A 25,414-nucleotide genomic window follows, 5' to 3' on the forward strand; every position below is an offset into this window, starting at 1 on the left:
CTCTGCTGCCTGTAACTTGTTTTGCTAACAGTAACTTTTAACAGTTAAACTACGACCATACTTGCACATACCATAACTGTATATGGGTAACTTTTTTTTCTAACAGTAACGTGACTGTTAAAGAAAACCTGTACTGAAAATAAAAGTGAAAATAAGCATATACAAGTCATACTTACCTTCCATATAGTCTACTCCTCAGTGTCTTTCTCCTGTCCCGCGTCCTATTTGTTCACTGTGATCAAGGGAATTTTCCGTCCTCCATTTTGAAAATAGCCATTACCCCATAACAGCTTTCTGGTCAGCACACAGTTAAACTGTAACATCACCCACTTGAGCCATAGGGAAACATAAACATTACCTGGTACATCCGTTTTCCTCTCAGCTATAACTGACAGCAACTGATATTTTACTGACAGCAACTGATCTATTTCAGATCTGACAAAATATTGTCAGAACTGGATGGGATTATTGTCAGAAGAAAATGCTGAGCTTCTGAGAGGAACTGATGGCAAGGTAACTATGTAATGTTCATTTGAAGTTACCTCATGTGTTTATTTTAAATATTTTTCCTCAGTACAGGTTCTCTTTAAACTATGACCATACACATACTGTGCCATACTGATTTTATACAGGGCACCGGAGGTTGGGGGGAGATCGAGAGGTGTTCCCGCTTATCTCTTCTAGATGTCTTCCCCATCATGACCATGCGAGCTGGTATAGTTCAGGGTGCATAGCTCCACATGGTCTGGGTTACAAATACTAGATATACCAGCCAACATGAGTGACAAGGGGTTAAAGAGGCTTGGGAGGGGGACCTTATGCTGTCCGTTTACTTACATTTTATTAAATGCGTTTATGGAACTCGCTATATATTAAAGTGTACTGCAGTATAATGTTACTTTGCCAAGTAATAGTTTAAAAACGGTTTTGTTTATTTTTTTTAATTCAAATTGATTATTTAAAAAAAAAAACACGAGGTCCTTTTGACAATTTTTTTTTACTAGTTCCCTCCAATGAAATTTCAAATTCCTGCATAATTATGTGTAAGTGTGTTATTATGAAACATAATTATGTTTATGTACAAAATGTATTACAAATTTGCCCAAAATTTTGCATTACAATTTTGCATTGTAATTGCAAATTTTGATGCAAAATTACGATAATGCGACACAATCTAGTACTCACATTAGATGATATTTGGCAAACTGGCATGCTTGGGACAGCTGGACATGCATGGTATTTCCTATAGAAATATGAACGTAAGAGGAGGACCTCTGCCACAGGGTAATACAATGACCTTCTGTTAGAAAACGCAACTTGGCTGTTCATTAAACAGGATCATTTGCAGATGGTGGCAAAAACCTCTACAAGCATATAGAAGTTTCTCCCTTGAACAAGTCAAGTGAGGATAATGCGATGCCTGTACAGAGCTTTCACACAGTGTTAGTGTTAGAAGAACATATTGTACAGCAGGGCAGGGTGAGGCTGCAGGGCAAGTGAGACAAGGCGCAGTAATACAGCTCCATGCAAATAGACAGACAGCCGTAGGCATGTGAAATCTCATTACAACACCTTGCACCACAATAGAACGCAGACTGGAGCTATCGACATTCATTGCTAGGGAAGAATGTAATGTGCTAATTAAGATTTCGCAAAATTTGTGTAATTTCTGTAATTCCAATTACAATGATGAAACTCATAATCCTGAATACATTTGCGAAATTTTGCGTAATCACGACCATATACGCATTTTTCTTAATTAAGATCGTTTTTGTAATTGAAATTGCTTCTATGATTAAATTGTTGTAATTACTAACATATTCGTAGTGACGAGTAATTTTAGGGATGACATTTTTAGAGATGAAATTTTGTGTAAAACACGATGTTATGATTCCGCGTTACCCATAATTGTTTTACAAGGAATTACAAAATTACAGGTAACTCGAAATTCAAGTGGAACTGAAGAATCCTAAAAAAAATTAAGAGTTTCACTTACCTGGGGCTTCATCCAGCCCCCTGCAGCCGACCTGTGCCCGCGATGTGACATACTGATCTTCCATTCCCGTGCCGTGGCTCACTTTCACTTCACCTAGTTGGTGTGCACTGCAACTGCGCAGCCCTGGCCGTGTGTGTCCTCGAGATTTTCTCATACTGAGCAGGATGCCCCTGGCCAAGGGAACGCGTACGAGAATAAGCATGGCCAAGACGCAGTGGACATTGACTTAGAAATCAACTTCTACTACGTGAAGAAAAGTGAGCCGTGGCAGGGGAACGGAGGCTTGTTTGAAAACTTCTTGGGCACAGGTCGGCTGCAGGGGGCTGGCAGGAGTCGCAGATAAGTGAAACTCTTATTTTTTTTTAGTATTCTTCAGTTCCGTTTTAAACACAAAGGCCTCAATTCACAGAGCTTTATCAAATACTTTATCAAACGTTTGATAATTTACCTCATGGGTAAAATCTAATTTTAAATTCACTAAGGTGTTATATATTTATTGAACGTTTTATCGATAAAACATTCGATAAATATATAACACCTTAGTTAATTTAAAATTAGATTTTACCCATGAGGTAAATTATCAAACGTTTGATAAAATGTTTGATAAAGCTCCGTGAATTGAGGCCACAATTAAGATTTAAAGCAAAATCACAACACAAAATAACAAATTCCAAAATTACGATTTTTTTTATAATTACGAATTACAATTTTTGTGTCATAATTGCAAACTTTGTGTTGTAATTCCGGAAACGAAATTTCAGCTCATAATTAATAATTCAGATTGGTGATTTTCATACTAGGTTTACAATGATGATCTGTTTGTTGCTCAGTTGTCAATCAAAAAGTCAGATAATCAATGCCGGGGTGGAGGGTGGGGGGAGGGAATTAACATGATAACTGTAAGGGTACCCATACATTACTCATTACTCAATACTGTGGCCCGACTGACCAACCTTCCGGTTTGTTTATATTAAATTAGGGAAAATTGATTCTGCAACATAGCCACCTTATTGATTTCAGCCACAGTTCAATCAATCCCCTACCTACAAGGGCTCAGTCAAGTGTGCATCTTTAATTGCATTTGATATTGCGACAACCAACAGACTCCCTGCCGGTATTCCCTCAAGTGTCTAGTGTTGCCCTCCCTGATGTCCCTAAAGGCACACCTATCCACCGGTGTTATTTCTGGCCTCCTCCGGTGTTTGCCGACACCGTGAGTGCCTGTTCCACGTGATGTCACAACATGTGGTACTGGGGCTCTCGGTAACACTGAACCTGGGAGGAGGCCAGTAGTCATGGTGGAGAGGTGAGATTCACTGAGCACAGGCATGTTGAAGGAGACATTAACACTTGGGGGGGGGTTTGCAGCCAAGCAGGTGGCAGCAGCGCGGGGACAATTTCCAATAGGTTTCAGGTTGCAATCTATTGGAAATAACTGTGCACTGTGTTACCAGGCAATAAAGCATAAATCCCTCTCTCAAAAGATTCGATCAGAGAGGGATCAATCTAATGGTCGTTCTGGCTATATATGAAGTTAGGTATGGTCACCTAAATAGTTCTATGGAGCTCTTCAATTGTGTTATGCTGCAAATGACCACTTCTATATATACTTTGAATGGTAATCATTAACAAAGTGTTCCCCTTCTGCTTACACCTGTTATATTGAGGATATCCTTGGAAGGTTTTGTTGTACCATATGAATTGTTATGTATAGAATTCTATGCTTGGGGATGGGGGGGGGGGGGATGTTAAACTGGTACTGGGGCCCAAAGCTCCTTATCCACGCCACTGTCCACACCTTTCCTGAATCAGTCCCATCAATTAAATTGAGCTGTGCCAATGCCTGTGTGTGGACATTGGCTCTTGATGACTGGTGTTGGACATCCCTTTTTAGAAGTGTCTCCTGCAAGGGTGATTAATTGAAAGACACATGACCGATTCACTAGGCAGCCGATTCCTACTACTATGAATAGCTGGTCATAATCGGCTTACCCAGGCTGCAACTGGGAGAAATGATCACCTGATCATGAGCAGCCAATCAGAAAAGTGCAAGCTAAATAGTGCTCCACCCTTAATTAGGTTGGTACGAGAAATGTTCTTCAGAAAAATGAACAAGCAGAAAATGATTACTATGAAATAGGGCCCTAGGCAAGATAGTACTTTTTGCCCAGCACTGATGGTCACCTGTCTTTTAATTAGATTTGGTAGGGGCTAGCATCCACCAGGCCCCTAGACTCTCTCCAAGCTCTAGCTAGATGCCTAGAATTGCTTTTCTGGATGATCCAACTCTGCCTGTAAGGAGGGATAAGGATCTACGGCAAAAATAAGCTTGTTGTGGATCGCCCCACTCTGCTGTAATTATGAACATATTGGCATTTTGAAATTCTGTTTCCTGGGAACAGCCAGCTCAGTTCCAGCCTCTGCACTGCTTTGCTGCTTTACGGTTTCCCCTGCTGCAGACGATAATTGGACATACATGCTAAATCACATCCTTACTTATCAAACCAGTATTTTTTCCCACAGCATAAATCCTACTGCTTGACTCAGTGAGGAGGGACATTACATAATTCTGATTACTCAGCTGTAACTCCTATCAGTGAGAGATGCGGATATGTGAACTATTCCAGCAGGTTTATAAAAGAGACAATAATACTGTTGATTTATTAACCATTTCCTCTTCATTGACATTTATTATTGTTGTTTATTTGGGTGGAGGGACCAATTTGCTAAATGTTTAAGTTTATGAGGTATACTCACCTACAGAGGCGAACTGCGAATCAAGTCCCAAAGTGAGCAGCATAAAGAAGAAGAGAATGGACCAGAGGGGCGACACAGGAAGCTGCGACAAGGCTTCAGGGTATGCAATGAATGCCAAGGCAAATCCTAGAGTAAAAGACAATAATAGATTGGATTAAAGTCAATATGACAGGTATTTGGGCTCGTACCTAGGTCTACAGCCTATTCATTAGTGACACATCTAATTCATACAGGTCAGGTGATTAACCGGGAGGTTTTTACTATCTTCATAAGGCATATATGACAAAAAAACTGCAACAGCATTTTATGGGATTATTAGTTTGTTGTGATTTGTAAAAATAATAAAAAAAAAAAAACTGAAATTTCAGCAGATAGCCAAAACATGAAAATATGCTTTTCGGATCATGACAAAATGAAATCCCAAGAGAGTTTTTTTAATCCTTTTCTAAAAATATTTTCTAAATTTTTTTTTTTCTGTTTTGGTAGGATACTGAAAGCACTATTTTAACTTTGCATTGGACCCTGAAATATTTAAAGGGAACCTGAACTGAGTAAAATTATTTTAAATAAATGCATGATGTAGCTGCAAATGAATATTACATACTTACCTCACCGCCACTTTCTCTCAATATTTTGTCAGAACGAAAATATACTAATTGGTGTCAGTTATATATATCAGCTGCTGTCAGTTACAACTGAAAGTGCAGGGTAATGTCCATGTTTCCCTATGGCTCAAGTGGGCGATATAACAGTTTAACAGTTTGCTGACCAGGAAGCTGTTATGGGGTAATGTTCATTTTCAAAATGGAGGACAGAGAATTGTATTGATCACAGTGGACAAAACAGGGCGCGAAAAAGGATAAAGATTGATGAGTAGACTACACGTGAGGTAAGTATGACATGTTTATGTTTATTTTGAATTTTAATTTTCAGTTCCGGTTCAGGCCATGTTTGCAGTGGTGCGATGCAGTGTAATGCCGCTTTCTGCACTGCAATACACCACCTATGCGTGACATTCACAGTGCAGCGGGTGTGCTGCGGTATAACGGGTTGTGGTATGATAATGCACTGGATGTAGAGTGTTACTGTTAAATGCACCAGTTAGCAGTAAACATGAAGCATACTTTTCATTGACTGTAGGCTTCACTGTACCCAACACATCGCGATCATAACGTGTGGCGCACTGTTCCAATCCATTGCGTTTTTGCTGTCACAGGGAACGCAACGGGCACTGTGAATGTGGCCTATAACAAAGCAGTTAACACCACATCTCTGTTATAGTACCAATTCCTATAGAAAGTTATGGTACTGTATATTCTGCATAGCTTCCAACTGTCCCTTTTTTGGAGGGACAGTGCCTTTTTGGGAGCCCTGTCCTTCTGTCACCATCATTTGTCCCTCTTTCAGGACTTTGTCCCTTTTTCTATGTAAATATATATATATTTCTATACTAAAAATGTGTTTGATTGACTCTAAACTTTATTCCCAACCTTTAAATTGATCTATTACTAATTTTAAAATGTTACTATGAATGAAAATGAACCAGGATAGGAAGCACCAGTGTGGTTTAAATTATAAAACATTTTCGTTCTTCCTATGTTCGACTACTTTTTGGTTGATTCAGCAACCAGTTACCCATATGCTACAATCGCACTCGATGATATACTGGATACTGTATCAGGAATATAAGGTTAAAATCTATACAAGCTACTATCGGCATTATTATTGGCATCATAGACTTAGAAAAATATGTTAATGGATAAAGAATCCGAATGGACTATCACCACCTTAACGTAAATGCAGCGGATTATAGGAATACCCAACGGGGGTCATAGAGACCCTCTGGATCCGTTGGAAGAATCCCTCACAGACAGTACACTGGCTAGTTACCAATGTGGTTAGTAAACACCAGCCAAGTTCCTGTCCAATCTGAGCAACTGTTAGGGCTGGAACCCACAGGAGTGCTTTTGGCAGCGTTTTGGCAGCACTGCGATACGCTAGCAGTTTGCCAAAACGCTGGGCTAATATTAATGGATGGGGCAACTTCCACAGGAGCGTTTGCGTTTCTCAGAAACGCAAACGCAGGACATGCAGCATTTTGGGAGCGTTAGCGCTTCAATGTAAAGTATTGAAACGCTAGCAGAAACGCTCAGCAAAACCTAAAGTGAGCGGTTTTGCTAGCGTTTTGCGGTTCAGCACACTGTAACAAAATGAAAAATAATTCACAGGACCAATCAGGATAAAAACGCAAAACGCAAAACGCTGGGAAAAAAAATACAATGTTGCAAAACACGAGCAAAAACGCGCATGAATCCGCTTGCAAACCGCTCAGACAAAATGCTAGCGGTTGCGGTTTGCGTTTGCGGATTTCAGTGGGTTCCAGGCCTTATGGTGCAACATGTAGCTATATATATATGAATGATTCTTTCCATCATTATGATAATGTACAAGTTAATAGATATATAATCCTGTGCGTTTGATAATATCTATAACTAAAGCAATGTTATGTTTAATTTTGTTCTAAAAACAATAAAACAGTTTATGACGGAAAAAAAATTATAAAACATTTTTCTTATGAAATCTTTATGGTATGTGTGACTAGAGGCGTGGTGAGGGTGTGGCTTAAGTGTCCCTTTTTCCCATCTCAAAAAGTTGGGAGGTATGATATTTCTTGCTTAATCCACAGAGGGAAATTAATTGACATTGGTAATACTTTTACTCATATATTTGCAAATACAGTTCTAAGGGCAATAAACAGTATTTGTCATATACAGCCAATAGAATAGTTTCCATTACCTGAATCCACTACATCTTTGACTTCTTTCTGTGCTCTGAATGCCATGTGACCCAATATAGAGAAGATGGCAAATCCGGCAAACACACTGGTGAGGCAGTTGGTGATGCACACCATTATGGCATCTGCATAGCAGTTGTTGTGGAATTTGTTATAGGAAGAAAGGGCTACCAGCCCTCCCCAGGCCGTGGAGAGCGAGAAGAAGATCTGGGTTGCAGCATCTTTCCAAACCTTAAAACAAGCAGGAAATAGAACAACAACACTGCACCATTAGAACACATGCATAATTACAAGTACAAGTGAAAGCAGATTATTTTTCTCTTACATCATTTCTCCTGCAGAGGAAAACAAAAGTTTGCCTTGTTAAAACAGAAGGCATTTGTGATTATTCAGATTGGAGTGAGCATATGATGTCTCCCACGATGCATCACTGCTGAATATGCTAATCCTTTGTTTCCCCATACACTGCTGGAATGCAATGATGTGACAGCTTAGGAGATAGTGCTTATTGCAGTGGTGACCTTCTGGAGGCTAAAGGCTGGCACACATATCCAATTGATTGCAGAGCAGGGACAAGGTCCTCCAGCACCCAAGGCTGAGACACCAAAGTGCGCCCCTCCGTCCCTCCCACCCACCCCAGCCGTCACACACTGATTGCTATTAGACTAAGAGGGCCACAGGGCCCACAACTTCCCCAACACCTTAATATCTAGTTATCTGGCTTGCAGTCACTGCTATGTATCCCCTTTTCTTATTTCTTTCTGCTTCAAACACAATTAGGAATGACAGCTGAATGAATTCTGCGCCCCCTCCTACACTGCGCCCTGAGGCTGGAGCCTCTCCAGCCTCTGCCTCGGCCCGGCCCTGATTGATTGGCCTTTTTTTTTTAACCATTTCCATGTAGTATGAGAGCTTACCTTCACAATCTGATTATAGTATTCAAATTCTGTTGGCCCTCATACTATATGGAGGTGGTAAAAATGGCCAATCATTGGCCAATCAAAATTAAATATGTGTTCTAGGCTTTAAAGGACACCCGAGGCAAAAATAAACTAAATAAATAAAGAAATAAACAATTATATCTATCTTCCTTCTCCTAAAAATGAATTTTTGAGAGCCTAGTTATTTGTGTGCAAGGCTCTGTACATACCCATGTCTATCTTATCTTGTCACATGTTACTTCGGGTATCCTAAGGCCCGGTTCACATTAGCGTTCCAGGTCCGGCTTCCCCGGACCCGGAACGCTCCGTACACAGCGGATGGTGAATGGATACATTGTTAATCAATGTATCCATTCACACTCGTGTGACCGTCCGGATCCGGGAACGCAGCTCCGGGACGATACGGCTTTTTTCCAACATGCTCCATTTTTGCCGTACGTCCCCGTGCGGCTGCGGACCCAGGCCGGATCCTGACCCGAACATGCGGCCATGCTGTGCAATGAGAAACGGATGTTTCTCATCACACTAGCAATAGGACCGGATGCTTCCAGCACCGGTCCTATGCCACTTGAGGGGCCCGGACTACACGCCGGTATCCCCCATGCTTGCGGTGACTTTCTGGCACTGCAATGTATCTAGTTCCGGCTACTTTATTGTAGCCGGAACTGATACATTCCAGATCCGCTACTTGTGGCAACTTGTGGCCACCACAGAGACCCGTACGGTCTCTTTGCGGCCCCCGGACCCAGACCCCGGACACTTGCGGACTCAAACCGCAAGTGTAAACGGGGCCTTAAACTACCCTTTTCTATGCTTTTTCAAATATGCAAAATAATATGTTAAACAATACAGATATAATACAACCAAAAAAGGCCATTTTAAAAAACTTGTCAAAAGTATAGTACATGCAAGGGAGAAAAAATATGGCAATTCATAAACTTACGTCAGCATTATTAAGTTTGGAAATGTCTGACTGTGTTCCAATATAAAAACTAATTCCGTCATACGCTCCTTCCAGAGTAACACCTCGTACCAGGAGAATCAACAGGACCACATACGGGAATATAGCAGTAAAATAAACCACCTGTGAAAACAAGGGCCGGATGATTAGCATGCTGCAACTTATCTGCTCAACTGTGTATTAAAATTTAATTTCACTGCATGTGAGAACTGCTAACACAACACATCCCGAGCATGTAATACCAGTTTGTCTGCTCTATTAAATGATTTTCTCAAGACGTAAAAACAGATAAATCGTCACTTGACTTGTGTACGTCCAAAAAGCTGAAATACTAAGAAGCGGAAGTTGGCAGCTATGTGCAATGAAATTGGCTTTGTTGTAACTTTCCTTCTAGCCATTGCAGTGCTAGTTTTAAATGCCCTATAAAGAACAGCACAGCTTTTATTACCCAAAGTAATGAACAAAAAAAACCTCCTAAGCTTCTAAATGGCTGTACTTTATGTGACCAGGAGCTCATTATAGTTGCATCATCATTTAGCTTTATAATGTTTTATTAGTAATTATGGAAATTCATTCATTGCAGACCTTAAAATATATCTAAGAAGATAAAAAAAATGGGTTTACTTTTGTGAGGAATGATTCAAAGTAAAACCAAGATTTGCAGGCCCTTATTCAATTAACTTTTTCTCCTGAGCTTTCTCCAAGGAGATAAATTTTCCTTTTTCAGCTTTAGATTGTAAGCTCATAAGGGCAGGGCTCTCTCACCCTTTTGTGTTTTGAAATGTGTTTTACATTTTATTCATTGTGTTACATTTGCCACTGTAATTACTATGCCTACCAATTCTGTATTTTGTACCAGTGTCACGCCATGGAATACGTTAATGCTTTATAAATTAATAATAATAACAATAACAACAATAACAATAATAATAAAAAGAATAATCTTCTATTCAAACTAACTTTTCAGCAATTTACAATAAAAAAAATTATCAAAATGTAGGTGAAAAAAACAATGCTGAAGCTATTCTCAGTGTTTCTTGCTTCCTGCTTAAAGGCATTTTATTTATTTTTTATTTACATAGCGTTGACTGGTTTTCTACTGAAAGTCATGTTAGTGGTATTGATATATTTTTCCTCTGTAATGTCCCCTTTGGGAGTTTAAAGTAGGGTTCCTGAAACAGTCGTCAGGCTGGCCCTTCATTTCCTGGTAATCAGGTTTGACAGCTACCGGTGTATTCATCGACAGCCCCCAAACACAGTTCGCTCCTGCAACATTTCCATTCATCCCCCACAAATTGCAGTTCCTGTGGTGTCAGCATTTATATACTAGTCATGTTTTTTTCCTAATTTCTGTAACTTAGTAATTGTGCAAGTTTTAAACACTGCACAGCATCCTAGTGGATAAACAATAATCTTGTTGCATAGAACAGGCAGATGTTCATAATGTGATCAGTGGTGAGACAGCACACAACAGCGCAGGGAAATTCTGATGCACCATGAGCACCATAATGTTAAATTACGGCTTAAAGGGAAGGTCCGAGAAAAGAAAAATCAAGATCTACTTACCCGGGGCTTCCTCCAGCCTCTGGCAGCCGATATGTCCCTTGCTGCAGCTCTGATATCATGGGGTCCCCTCCGTTGCAGATCCTGATGCTCCTGATCACCATCTTCTGCGCCTGCGCGAGCGTGCTCACATTCGTGCTCATGTAGCCTGTTGTGTTCTGCGCAGGCACGGAAATACTGTGTCTGCGCAGGCACTGAAATACTGTGCCTGCGCATAATGCTCCCAGCCACTAGATCGCGACCATCGTGGCGGCGGACTTGCGCAGGCGCAGAAGATTCTGACCTGGTAAGGTCGACATCTACAATGGAGGGGACCCCATGACATCAGAGCTGCAGCGAGGGACATATCGGCTGCCAGTGGCTGGAGGAAGCCCCGGGTAAGTAGATCTTGATTTTTTTATTTTCCTCGGATGTGTCCTTTAAGTAAGACACAACCTGGAAGTGGTAAGCGTGTGACATAAAAACAAAATGAGGAAGAAAAAGGATGACTCACACTAATCACTGACTATCCAGGGTATCCTATCACTTGTGTATTTAGTAGAAGCAGTAGAGTGTTGTACCATGTTAGCCATCAGTATAAGCAAGAAGTTTTGGATCAGGATGATATCATTTATTGGCTAACTCAGAGATGAATAAACGGTAAGCTTTCGGCTAATAATCAGCCTTCATCGGACAGTTTATGCAGGAACCAAGTCCCAAGAAGGCTTATTATTAGCCAAAAGCTTACTGTTTATTAATCTCTAAGTAAGCCAATAAATGGTATCATTCTAATCCAAAACGTCTTGTGTATTTAGTGACAGAGCCTACAGAGTTGTAGAGCAGCTCACTTAATTGTGGGGGCAAACAAAAGCAGCTAAAGTTTAAAAAAAAGAGAAAAAACTCCCTGCTTGCACATTGTAGGAACGTTTGTACATTCCTAACTTTCGGTGATCCCTTGCAGCTGAAAGAGCTATGTAGCTATGAATAAAAACCTTTCCAGCAGTAAATGAGATTAGTGACAGTTAGGTACGTACAAACATTCCTACTAGTTGCACACAGGGAGAGTTTTTCTTTTCGCTGCTTTTGTTGGCCCCCGCAAGTGAGTGAACTGCTCTGCATTTCTGTCACTAAATACAAAAACAATAGAATGCTTTGAGAGTCTGTGATTGGAGGAAGTCATCTGTATATTATTCCTTCCATTCCTCTACCAGGTTGTGTTATTCACTTTATAGTGCACCTTTAAGGTCACCTGACCAAAAATTTATATCCAAATCAGGAACCAATCTTTGGCTCACAGGGCTCTCCGGAATACATTTATTGGGCCCCTTTTATGGGTGCATATTGTATTGGTGACGCTCAGTTCGGCACGGTGAGAGCAAATGACGGCTCCCACCACTGCCGCTAAACTCCGAGGTGGCGTTAAAAACTATTCCCCCTCCAAGTTGTCGCAACTCGGAGGGAGATGTACATCGGGGTCTGGCAGCCGCGAAGCATAGCATTGCTGCTATGGGGCGCCCATAAGCTGATCCGCCCTTTTACTATGTTCAGGCCTACTTCCCCCTCATAAGTCCTGGCAGGAAGAAGGGCCCCCAGACTTCTTTATTCTGGACCCCTCCCATGCTTCCATGACTCTTTGTACTCATCTAGACCCAGATTAGCCCGACCAGGTATGGAGCTTACCCTTTTCACCATTGTGTCTCTGCCGAGCTCTTACTGCAGCCACTAGGTGCCCTCTGGTCTCTGCCTTCTTCTTGGTCTGAGATTTTCTGCATGTCGTACATTGCGTGTGGTAGACCGAGAGGAAGGCAAAGGTCAGAGGACACGTAGTGGCTGTAGGGGGAGCACAGGAATGATTTGACAGTGGAAGAGGTAAGCCCTGTATCTGGCCGTGCTGATCTGTATGTCTGAATGAGGGGACAGAGCCAGAAGAGCATGAGATGGAGGCCCTAGTGGAAGCAGTGGGGGCTGCTTCTCTATATTTACGCCACTGATCCAAATGTCCAACTGTAAAAGCCTTATATGACAGAAAAAAAGAAGCATTTGTGTACAAAATTCCAGAAGAACAAATGTGCATCTTTGTCTAAAATTGTGCTTCAAGAGAGAATAATAGCAGTAGATACTTATGGAGCCACAATAAGACGATACTACTTATTTTGGTATAGATGTTAGTGGTTATGCTTTATTTGTTTCCACCTTATTATATATGTCTACAACACGATATGGTGTACTACGCACCACAGTCTACAGTTTTAAGTGTAGAATTCTTTACCTGCGAGTCAGTTTTGGACTCTAAGTGATTTTGGACCACCTTCATAACATGACAATAGACTCAGGTATAAATAACCAAGGTGGTTACAGTTGTCCAAAATAAAATAAATTGAGAGGCTTCATTTCCCATTTTATCTCCATGCATATGTCATGGTAAATTGTACAAATCTGGATTTTACATGCTTACGTGTTGCATTTGGTTGTGATAGGCAATATCGGTATGCCTCTCTACTTAAAGAAACTCTGTAACAAAATGTTCAGCCTTATTTCTTCTATCCTATAAGTTCCTATACCTGTTCTAATGTGGTCTGTCTTACTGCAGCCTTTCGTAGTTGCACTGTCTCAGTAATATTCTAATCTTTTCTTTGTCAAGCTTTGTCGACCCAGGGAGGAATGGGCTGTCTCTGTTGTAATGAATACAAGCTATGCATGCCCCCTGCATGCTCTGTGTGCTTGGTTTATTCCTCACGCTCTGCTCTCAGTTTCAGCAGTTTGTGAGGCTGAGGGGGTGGGGGGAGGGGGGTGGAGGGAGCTGCCTGTCACATGCTAAGAAACTGAGAAATCCCAGATAATTCACCATGTAATAAAAACTTGTAGTATACTGTACACACACACACACACACACACACACACACATACATACATACATACATACATACATACATACATACATACATACATACATATATATATATATACACACACACACACACACACACACACGCACACATATATACATACATACATACATACATACACACACAACCAAGGATTTTCAAGGGGGATTCCTGAAAGGTTTCCCTCAGTCACGCACAATACAGTATAATATGGTAGGGCATCATGCTGGGTACACAATGCAATTTCCAGTCCGGCTGACAGGATCTGATGATTATTTCCGATATGTCCAATCTGCTCCCGATCGACAACGGGAGCAGTTTGGATACAGATAATAATGAAGACAGCCAACATTGCTAATAAAGGGGAAAGTTAAGCATTCACACAGCAGGGGCACAGGATTGTGCTCATACCAGTCTCTGTGCTCTGTTAACTTCCCCAGAGCTGCTCCATACTATGTACACATGTTGCTGCACCATCCAAAGTAAACTGTAGCAGGGAAAGAAAGGGGGCAGTGCTGTGAGCTGCAGGATACCTGCAGATATTCTGGTTTCTCAACTTGTGCTTGTCCCCAGACAATGCACCGGCCTTGGTCTGAGGGGGGAATTCTGGGCAGCTGTAATCCCCCCTGCGTTTGCCTATGCATATACATACCCACATATTAGTGTGTGTATGTGTGTGTGTGTGTGTGTGTATGTGTATGTGTATATATGTGTGTGTATGTGTATATATGTGTGCGTATGTGTGTGCGTGTGTCATTGTACCCTTAGAAGCTAAACACACCTCCAGAACCGCTGGAATGCAATGATGTGTCAGCTTGTTAATTTGTACAGAGACTGTTTCGGATTGTTTGATCCTCATCAGTGCATGGCATGGATTAATTTGGCTCTATGCAGTAGGGCTTGTAACACCGAGAGGGACAGACTAACCAGCAAGCTCATGGTGACCCAGAACTCATTGGAGTGAGTAAGGGACTACAATGGTCCTAAAAGCCTGCTTACTAAGATGTTAAGATAAACAAAAGTTTGCTTTCTTAAAACACAAAGAATTTGCGATAATTCAGGTTGGAGTGAGTTTGAGATGTCTCCCAGTGCATCACTGCTGAATATATGCAAATTAACCATTGTACCCTTAGAAGCTAAACACACCTCCAGAACCGCTGGAATGCAATGATGTGTCAGCTTGTTAATTTGTACAGAGCCATAATAATCCAACATGCATAGAGACTGTTTCGGATTGTTTGATTCTCATCAGTGCATGGCACTGCACTACATTAACATCTTAGTAAGGGGGCTTTTAGGACCATTGTAGTCCCGTACACACTCCAATGAGTTATGGGTCACCATGAGCTTGCTGGTGTGTTTGTGTGTGTGCGTTTTTGCAGAAGGGGAGGGGGGCACGTTCGAGGGGTCAGGCAGCCGGATCCCTGCAGGGTCTGGCTGGGCTGTCTCCCCCCCCCCCCCCCTGTGTGGCCAGGTGTCCCCTCTTGTCAGCAGCAATCACTCACCTTCCAGGCTCCAGCGACGAGCCGCAGCGGATCCCTTCGCTCCGGCCGGCATCTCAGCTCCTACTGCTGAGCCGGGACCCGACGCTGACGTCAGAAGGAGCAGAGATGCCGGCAAAAGCGGTGGGGGGCGCTGATCATCGCGGGAACGTCAGGGAGGTGAGTGGATCCTCTTCTTTCCCCCCCCTACCGCCGCAGCTGTCAAATTGATCACTACGATCCGACGTGATGGCTGCTGATCACTGAGGGGAGATGTCAGATGTCATATGACAGCTTAATCTCCCCTCTCTGGTGCGCACGATCGTGTCGGGACGGTTCGTTAGCGCGGACGTTGAATTAACGTCCAGTCAGAACGGTAGCTCCACCTGCTGGACGTTGATTCAATGTACTTGGTCCCCAAAAGGTTAAAAGCCAGGATCGTGGCCGGGAGCAGGCGGAAACAGCATAGAGGGATCCAAGAGATCACAGTGACTCGATTGGTAGGTTTTATTATTGTACAAATCGGGCAGTACAGATTTTATTTAATAAAATGAAAAGATACTTATATAGCAGGAATTACAGTGTATTGACTGTACAAACCTCATTGAAGAAAAATATATGATAATAATGCACCTTACTCACAACTAGTATACAGGAAAAAAGAGCTTAAGACGGCCAACCAGTAGCTAAGCTAAATCCTCCCAATAAAACCTGACTTTACAGTTTGACATATTAGCCAAACTAACTGGCACATGTTAATATTTGGTTGAAATGGATTTTTTATGAGATAATATAATGTCATGCTGGAGACATCTGTACAGTTTATGATGCAGTGACTCCTAATGGTTTACGGAGCAATGCATTTTAATACATGGCTGTGTGTATCATTTACAAGGCTATGGTTTTATTGGTTTACTGTGGGATGAGCTTTCCAGGCAAATAGTGCAGATTTCTCTTTGAGGTCATCTCTTTAGAGTTGGGTTCGTGCTCTAAAGTTCATAGGTTAGTAATTGTAATGTGCTTTAATGGTATGTGCTTTAGCTGGGGAGGTTGCTCTACAGTAGTCTGGAATAGTAGATTCTGCGTTTAGTCTGTTAATGATGTGTACAATATACTGCTATACTGCAGTGGCAGATACCATATAGTTTTATGTTAGGTGTCACTATCTATGCACAGGAGCTAATTGACTTTGAATATGACTTTCATTACCACGAAGCTAATCTGTCTAATTGACCCTCCCAGGTTTGTCATTGCTAGTAAAGGGGAATAGGGCACTGTGCCATTACTTGCACAATATCCATATTTGATGCCACTGTACAGAGGCGTAACTAGACTTAATAGGGCCCTCCTGCAAAAATGATACATTGGGGCTCCCTTGTTCGCCAAACCCCATGAAGGTCACGTGATCAGGAGCCCGTGAATGGCAGCAGAGAGTGTTCTGCTGTAAAGCAGCATCTGGAAACAGGAAAAAATTACACACGCTCCTGCACATGTTTTTTGTGAGTGAACAGGGATTTTTTTTGCTAATTGGCTGCACTTGCGGTAGGGGAGTAGGGTCCCAAAAAGCCTCTGGGCCCCCCTGCGTTGGCAGGGTTTGCAGGGGGTGATTGAAACGCCCATGCCACTGTTCATTAAAAATCTCTTTTGAAAAACTCATGTAACTCAGAGGTCTCTCCTGCGAGCATGTAGGTGGCAGCAGACTGGGTGTTCCCTAGCTAGAGAGCACCTGTCATTGTCCAGTTCCTACCCCTGCCAAGTGCCAATGACAGATTCACTGTGTGTGGTCAGGTCAGCAGTGAGATGGAGCTGGTGATGGAGATCTGTGATAGTGGAAGATAAAATGTTGCCCACTTCCAGCTCTTCCCTGATTGACTCGTGGGTGCTGATGAAAAGTGCAGTAGTCTGTACAGAATTCTATTCAATAAAATTGCACTGTTGTATTAACAGGAAATGGGACAACAGGAGCAAGCCAGATTGGTTAATTCACTAGTGGCTAACCGCTAAGGAATACCCATACAGCTCATGGTGACCCAGAACCACCTGGAAGGTATAAAGGGCTTAAGGCGTACACCCCCGGCCAGTTGGGTGCAGGGTGAGACCCTGCTGCCGCTGAAATTCCCAGCGGTGTAAAATAGTATTCCCCCTCCAAGTCGTAGCAGGGGGAAGGACACATAATTTGGGCTATTGCCAGGCACCAGAATTACAGGCATGCGGATGCAGACTATAGCTGAGCCAAGATCAGACATTACACAGCCACGCCCCAGCACCGAAGTGACTTGCTTCGCTTAAAGAGACCAAAAAGCCCTCTATCAGAAAGCAATGCTAAATGTAAGGCAAAATTGCATTTATCATTGCAATAGCCGCTCGGAGACTGAAGGCGGGGCAGAGCTCCGCCCCCCGAGAAGGAGATGCGCGCGCACCCTGCACGCAATCTCCTTCAGTAGCCGGCTTCAGGACCTGATGCCAATCGGCGTCAGGCGGTTCTGGGGCTGCCGCCGCGGCCACGCCCACTGGCGTGGAGCGGTCGCAGAGTAGTTAAGGTAAGGTAATTCTTCTGGTTTCAGCATCAGAAACACTTCCTACATCTATATATTCCTGTGTATTGAATGTAACCCCACCCTTCCAGTGATGTTTAGCCTCAGCTGTTTAACTATGGGGAATTCTCCCTCCCCCCAGTCTGGGAGACTAAGTATGTTTTGAACTGGCTTCAGAGCTCTCACTAACCAAACATTCTGCCGAGATCACCTGTCAGGACTAAAGATGTCAGAACCTGTGATAAATGTCAGAACGTAAACCAGGGAGAGTAAATATTTTACAATGGGCAAACACTGACTAAGTCATTTATAAATGAATATTTTGAAAATATATATATATATATATATATGCCTTTTTATTCATTACATTATATTCAGTACAGTTCCTCTTTAAAGTGAATGGAAATCATAAAAACAAAAAACCGAAAGAACCAGATACTTACCTAATTAGAGTGAAGGCTCTCGGTCCCCGCGTTCCAGTGCTACCTCCCTGGTAGCAGTAATCAACCAATTTGGTCAAATACTGCTCTCTCTGCTGCCAAAGGAGACTTCGAAAGTCTTCGGGAGCCCAAGTGCTCCTGAAGACGGGCGGCTCGATACTGTGCATGTGCGAGCATCCTCTCTTGTGCACTTGTATGTGCGCAGTACAGAGCCAACCTATTCCGGAGCAATCATCTCCCAAAGACTTCCGAAGCCTCCTGCAGTGGGGCTGGGGGAGCCAGCGCTTAACGGAGGGGACCGGGAGAGGAGCGGGAAAGCACTATATGACCCAGAGCCTTCCCTCTCCTTAGGTAAGTATCTGGTTAATTTTTTTTTTTTTGTATGATTCCCATTAGCTTTAATGACACATTGTATTATACAATAAATGTTCTCTAAAACATATACTATACAGAGCGTATAAGAGTGTTACCTTTCCAGAAGACTTTATGCCTTTGAATAAAGCTGCACCAATTATTATCCATGCCAAGAGGAGGCAGAGGGCCAAGTACCAAACAACATTTCCTGTCTCATCAAGTCCACTTGACCGACGAAGTGCCACTTTACTAGGAAAAAGGTGTGAAGGGGTCTTGTCAGCATAACAAGCTATTTAAGTAAACAAGACAAACACAATTGCCACCTTCATGCGTGTAGGAAATTCATTGATCTATTACTTAACAGGAACTAGACAGAGTTGATTACCTTATTGATTATGATTAGGAAAGGATTCATAAATAAAAAATATTAACTGTTCTGCTAATCTATCTATTCAGAGCTCAAGGCGATCCTGGGAGTATTAACTAGAGATGTAATGACTTAATTACGATTTTGCGTAATTTTCGCATTACAGTGGGTATCGTGAAATTACGTTTGCCTTGCATGCAACCGTTTGTAAGCGTAGTTACATAACGTAATTTCGCGATAGTTCATATTACTGTAAGCGTTAATTTTCGCGTTGTTTTTGCGTTACGGCATGCTATTTTGCACATAAAATTCGCCATGTAGTGATATTTCGCATCAAAATTCGCCATGCAGACGAAAATGCCTTTGGCGAAAATTCGCACGCAACCCTGCTAACAAGTAATTACGAAATTCGCGAAATTACGAAGAAATGCGAAATTACGTTATGGTTTAACGCGAAATTACGTTATGGTTTAACGCGAAATTACGTTATGGTTTAACGCGAAATTACGTTATGAACGAACTGCAGAATTACGCGTTGAAAATTACGCTTACGGTATTTTCAAATACGATTTTAATGGCAATTACGCTACCATAATTTCGCATCGTAATAGCAAATTTCGCATGTGTAATTATAGTAACGCAACTTACAAGAGGAGCTCAAAGCTCGGCTGTGTGTTATCACGGGCATGAGATATTGGCCTGAGGATGTAGACACGATTCCATGAAACGCATCACCATTGTTAGCCAATGATTTATTCAGCTCCTTACTAATTACCAGTGTCACCTCCTGAGGTAATTTTTATTTGCTTTTAATCCAATTTTCCTTTCAACTTGGCCGCCTTTTCCCCCACTGTATTTTTCACCCTTATTTTGTGAGTAGCTTCTAATAGTCAAGATTCCAGAAACTGCTACATTATTTGGTTGCATCGGGCATCCAAATGACTGACTGGACACCCAATTACAGAAAATGAACACAGGAGTCTATTAGACACCTGCCTTTCATGGCGCCCAATTGACCTGATTCAGGTCAGGTTGCCTTGGCTGCTCTGGTTAATTGAAGCAGTGTGTACACATAGCTGAGAAGAAAATCTACTCATACTATCAGCAAACATGGCTGCCCCCACCCTTGCTTTGTCCTCCTGAACTATGTGTTGTCATTTTAGTGACAGGTCTACTTTAAAAAGCAGATTCAGGAAACAAGAAAAGCAACTCAGTCAGTGAACAGTAAATAATGTCCAGGGATCCTGATCACAACCTAACAAAAAGCTATCAGGTTTGTATAACTAATGAGATAGTATTTATCTATTTCATCCATCCATCACTCATTACTCAGCAGTCAAGCAAACACAGATACGATTAGCGTCAGCTGATACTGCTGGTTTCAGACCAACTGTGCATGCATCCACATACAACAGCTCATGCCAGGGACAGAAGAAACACACAACGCAGTTGTCTTGTCTCTGCACACATGATATAAGTCAACACAATTCTTTAGAACAAAAAGGAGTAAGGAAGGAGTTAAAGCTCTGTACCAGTAAAAATTCAGATCGCAAACGCACTGTGGCACAATCACCATTTTCCCTGTTCTGCAACATGTCATTTTCTGGGGTTGATCTGGTTTCAAATTATAATTGCATTTGTGATTCATTATGAAATAAAAACCTAAAATAGCAAAATGGCAAGCATAAAGGGGCTAGTTGACAGTGTTCAGTTGCGTCAGAGAATATTTTCTGCATGTCAACTCACTGACCATACTGTACAATTCTATGGGCCGGTTTACAGTACTGCATTGCAACAGATCATGTTATTCTAACTCGCTGCATGCAGTCTTTGTATTAACCTTCCGGGCGGTAAGCCCGAACTGAGTTCGGGCTATGCCGCCGGAAGGCACCGCTCAGGCCCCGCTGGGCCGATTTGCATAATTTTTTTTTTGCTGCACGCAGCTAGCACTTTGCTAGCTGCGTGCAGTGCCCGATCGCCGCCGCTACCCGCCGATCCGCCGCTATCCGTCGCGCCGCAGCCGCCCCCCCCCCAGACCCCGTGCGCTGCCTGGCCAATCAGTGCCAGGCAGCTCTATGGGGTGGATCGGAATCCCCTTTGACGTCACGACGTCGATGACGTCGGTGACGTCATCCCGCCCCGTCGCCATGGCGACGGGGGAAGCCCTCCGGGAGATCCCGTTCTTTGAACGGGATCTCCGGATCTCCGATCGCCGGCGGCGATCGGAGGGGCTGGGGGGATGCCGCTGAGCAGCGGCTATCATGTAGCGAGACTTTGTCTCGCTACATGAAAAAAAAAAAAAAAAAAAAAAAAAAGATTTGCTGCCCCCTGGCGATTTTTTTGCAAACCGCCAGGAGGGTTAAAGTCTATGTCCAGTCTCCATTGCAGTTCACACACATGATAAAGCATGTGTTATGCAACTGACCACTAAGACTAAGCCCAAACACGGGAAAAAAAAAATGCAACCTGAACTACATTTAGGTTTGGGAAAAGATCAAATTGCATCAGTGTGAACGGGACATCACAATTACATTGCTTATTATGGTGCCTTGCGATCAGTGAAGCTCTGACAAATCGTGTGCAAATTGCAATCCAATTTTCAGATTGAAACACACCCAGTGGAAAAGGACCCTTAGGGCTGGAACCCACAAGAGCGTTTTTTTGAGCATTTTGGCAGCGCTGCGATACGCTAGCGTTTTGCCAAAACGCTCAGCTGATGTTAATGGATGGGGCAACTTCCACAGGAGCGTTTGCGTTTCACAGAAACGCAAACGCAGGACCTGCAGCATTTTGGGAGCGTTAGCGCTTCAATGTAAAGTATTGAAACGCTAGCAGAAACGCTCAGCAAAACCTAAACTGAGCGGTTTTGCTAGCGTTTTGCGGTTCAGCACACTGTAACAAAATTAAAAATAATTCACAGGACCAATCAGGATAAAAACGTGAAACGCAAAACGCTACACAACCGCTGAGGAAAAAAATACACTGTTGCAAAACGCGACTGAAAACTCGCATGAATCCGCTTGCAAACCGCTCATGCAAAACGCTAGCGGTTGCGTTTTGCGTTTGCGGATTTCAGTGGGTTCCAGGCCTTAGGCTGAATTCACAGTAGTCCGTTGCATAACGCACATGTTAAAATGTGTTAACGTGTGTGAACTGCAATGGAGACTGGACATAGAGTTTAATACAAAGGGCTTGATTCACTAAGACAAATAGCATGCCTTATCAAAGTTAGCACACCTTATCAAAGTTAACATGCCTTATCAGAGTAGCATAGCGAGCACTGCGAACCCGCAGGGGCTCAGGGCAGGACTAGTGGAGCTCCTGTGACGGCCAATTAGCAGGCACAAGTCCACTATGCTACTCTGATAAGGCGAGTCAATTTTGATAAGGAGTGCTAACTTTGATAAGGCATGCTATTTGTCTTGGTAAATCAAGCCAAAAGCCTGCATGCAGCGAGTTAGAATAATGTGATCAGTTACAATGCTATACTTTGAACAGGCCCATGGTATTGTATGGGCAGTTGATACGCAGAATTATTCTGCAACACAACTGAGCACTGTGAACAGGGCCTAAAAGGAGAAAGGCTGAACCACAGAGCTGACCGTGCTATATTCAAATTTCAATACACTTTTTAACTGCCTGGATAGGAGGAAAAAAACGTTCACACTGCAAGAAATAGTTAAAGGATTTTTTCAGTGCTGAAGCTGCTTTCTCACTAATTGGGATTGAAGACTTTGGGCCTGATCCAATTCACTTTTTCTTCAAGTTTTCTCCTAGATGATATTTTCACAGCTTGTCAATAAAATGCTTTTTTAGCCACCAGCAAGCAAGAAAATACTGTCATTTTATTTTTTTTTCAATTGCAAAGTGCTGAAACAGAAGATGAAAAATTATCTCCTAGGAGAAAACGTAGAAAAACTGAGTTGGATGGGGCCCCATGTCTATACTATAAATGTAATACAATTAGGTCTGTTTAAAAAACCTTTGCCTTGTTTATGGGGATGGCAATTCTTCTGTGAGCTGCCAGAATTGAGACACTGAGGGCTTATTCTTATTCCAATCAGTCAATGCAATCAAAATGTTGCCCAACAAACTTTTACAGTATATTAAATGTTGCCATTCAAACAAGCGCGGTGCAACACATAATAGTGGCAAGCAGCAAATCAATGTGCTAGAACACACAGCCTTAATCAACTAAATGAATAACAAGCTAAATATACTCACTCCCAGTATTGTTTGCTAGGAAGTTCGGTATCCATAAACCACGTCGAGTTTGCCAAGCAGGTGTAATTATTGTCTTTGACCCAGGTAAGGTTTACAGTCTCAATGAGATCTGACTGCAGAGTAATGTTGCAAAACCCTGTGAACACAAAAGTCACTATCGATCAGCAACAACTAATTAAAAGGGATTGTTCATATGAAAACCCTTAATAATCAATCTGTCTTATTCGTTAGTACACTGTCACATGTATAAACATCGGCACTAGCAATTTAGATACTGTCTTTTCAGTCTAAAGATAAAGTGTCTCTCTCTTACATAAAAAAACGGTCAATGGGCCATATATCTGAGCCAAGTCTAGGACATTATTGATTGCAACCCAGGTAATTTATTAAATGGTGGTCTTAAAAACTGATATGGTGATTTAACCCCATCTAGGAAGATGCTAACAGGCCTATCAAAACATTTCCCAGTCATTTATGGCAATATTGACTGAAAATGTAGAGGGTGGTATTCTATTGCTGTGATTAAGTATGTTCATAATTGCAACAGTGTACTGAAAACGAATAACACTGCTCTGATATTGTTCTAGGATGAATACTAGCATACATATACTATACAGGCAGCCCCGTGTCAATGCATGAGATAGGGAATGTAGGTTCGTTCTTAACCTGAATCTGTCCATTAGTCAAAAAAAATGCCATCTCTGTCTCCGGTAACTCCTCTCTGCCCCCTGTGCCTCCAGTACCCACCGTGTTACTTCTGTTCCCCTGTGCCTCCAGTGTCCCCCTCTGCCCCCCTGTGCCTCCAGTGTCCCCTTCTGTGACACCTCTGTGCCCCTGTGCCTCCAGTGTCCCCCTCTTTGTCACTCCTGTTCCCTTGTGCCTCCAGTGTCCCTCTTTGTGTCACCTCTGTGCCCCTGTGCCTCCAGTGTCCCCCTCTTTGTCACTCCTGTTCCATTGTGCCTCCAGTGTCCCTCTCTGTGTCACCTCTGTTCCCCTGTGCTTCCAGTGTCCCCCTCTGTCCCTCCAGTGTCCCCTTCTGTGCCTCCAGTGTCCCTCTCTGTGTCACCTCTGTTCCCCTGTGCTCCCAGTGCCCCCTCTGTATCACTTCTGCCCCACTTTTGTGCCTCCTTCTGTCCCAGTGCTGGATCACAGGTCTGCTTTAAAATGTATAAAAGGTGTATGCAGAACTCAGAACATAATATACAGTATAGTGTACCACAGCAAAATGTCATACCAATTAAAAAAACTTTTTTCTTATAAATGTTTAAAATGGATGTTCTCTAAACTGCAAGGCCTTTTTGAAAAATTAATTCTTTTTACTTGTTCCTCCAGTATGACATTTTTTCATTTTCGGGCAGTTTGTATCAGTGGGTTATCCACTGAAAATGTTGTAGACACTGAATGCAATTTCCTAGATGCACAACATAGGGGAAATGTGACCATTTTAGGAAAGTATACAGGGAGAGATTAGGAAAAAGAGAACAGTCAAGTCATGGTCAAGTCGTTCCATGAGTAAATGCAAGCTACTTCATTTAAAAATATAACTTTGAATCTTAGTTTAAATTCTACTTCAAAATCCACTCCTCCCTTAATGTCACATCATGAGATAATTCCTTTATGCTAATGAATAAGAAAGCAATGTATCCTGAAACTAAACTGACTTTAAAAGCCATTACAAGTCACCCAAAACCATTACATCTGCCCATGTGACATCTGCAGTCCTAGTTCCTTGATCCTTTGCATTGGGGTGGGAGGGTTGTGAATGGGGGCTGAAGGAGGAATCCAGAGGAAAAATTCTGGAGCCTGGTTGCTGCTCTCCAACCAATGACTTGGGGGGCACAAAGAACTTGAGGACCTTGGGAAATGTTGGCCCTGAGAATAGGCAAAAAAAGAATAGGAGAGGCTAGAGAGAGAGAAGAGAGAGAGAAAGTGTGTGTGTGTGCGCGTCAGTGTGTGTGTATCACTGTGTGTTTATGTCATTGTGTTTGTGTGTGTGCGCCACTGACTGTGTGTGTGTGTGTGTGTCAGTGCGTGTGTGTATAGATGTATGTATGTATGTATGTATGTATGTATGTATGTATGTATGTATGTATGTATGTATGTATGTATGTACATAGATATAGATAGATAGATAGATA

The 25,414-nt window shown here is 42.4% G+C and overlaps 1 protein-coding gene across 1 annotated transcript in view; it reads right to left on the bottom strand.

Moving 5' to 3' along the window:
- Nucleotides 1–25,414, bottom strand: part of LOC137529037 (sodium- and chloride-dependent neutral and basic amino acid transporter B(0+)-like) — a 78,235-nt gene that overhangs the window by 22,935 nt on the left and 29,886 nt on the right. Inside the window, exons 5-9 of the mRNA XM_068250921.1 lie at nucleotides 23,277–23,412; nucleotides 18,802–18,934; nucleotides 9,432–9,572; nucleotides 7,550–7,778; nucleotides 4,754–4,879 (exon numbers count right to left, since the gene is read on the bottom strand). Of these exons, the coding sequence (XP_068107022.1) occupies nucleotides 4,754–4,879; nucleotides 7,550–7,778; nucleotides 9,432–9,572; nucleotides 18,802–18,934; nucleotides 23,277–23,412 (765 nt within the window). The remainder of the gene's footprint in view (nucleotides 1–4,753; nucleotides 4,880–7,549; nucleotides 7,779–9,431; nucleotides 9,573–18,801; nucleotides 18,935–23,276; nucleotides 23,413–25,414) is intronic.

The sequence above is a fragment of the Hyperolius riggenbachi genome, chromosome 8 (assembly GCF_040937935.1).
Source record: "Hyperolius riggenbachi isolate aHypRig1 chromosome 8, aHypRig1.pri, whole genome shotgun sequence".
Taxonomy (NCBI): Eukaryota; Metazoa; Chordata; class Amphibia; order Anura; family Hyperoliidae; genus Hyperolius; species Hyperolius riggenbachi.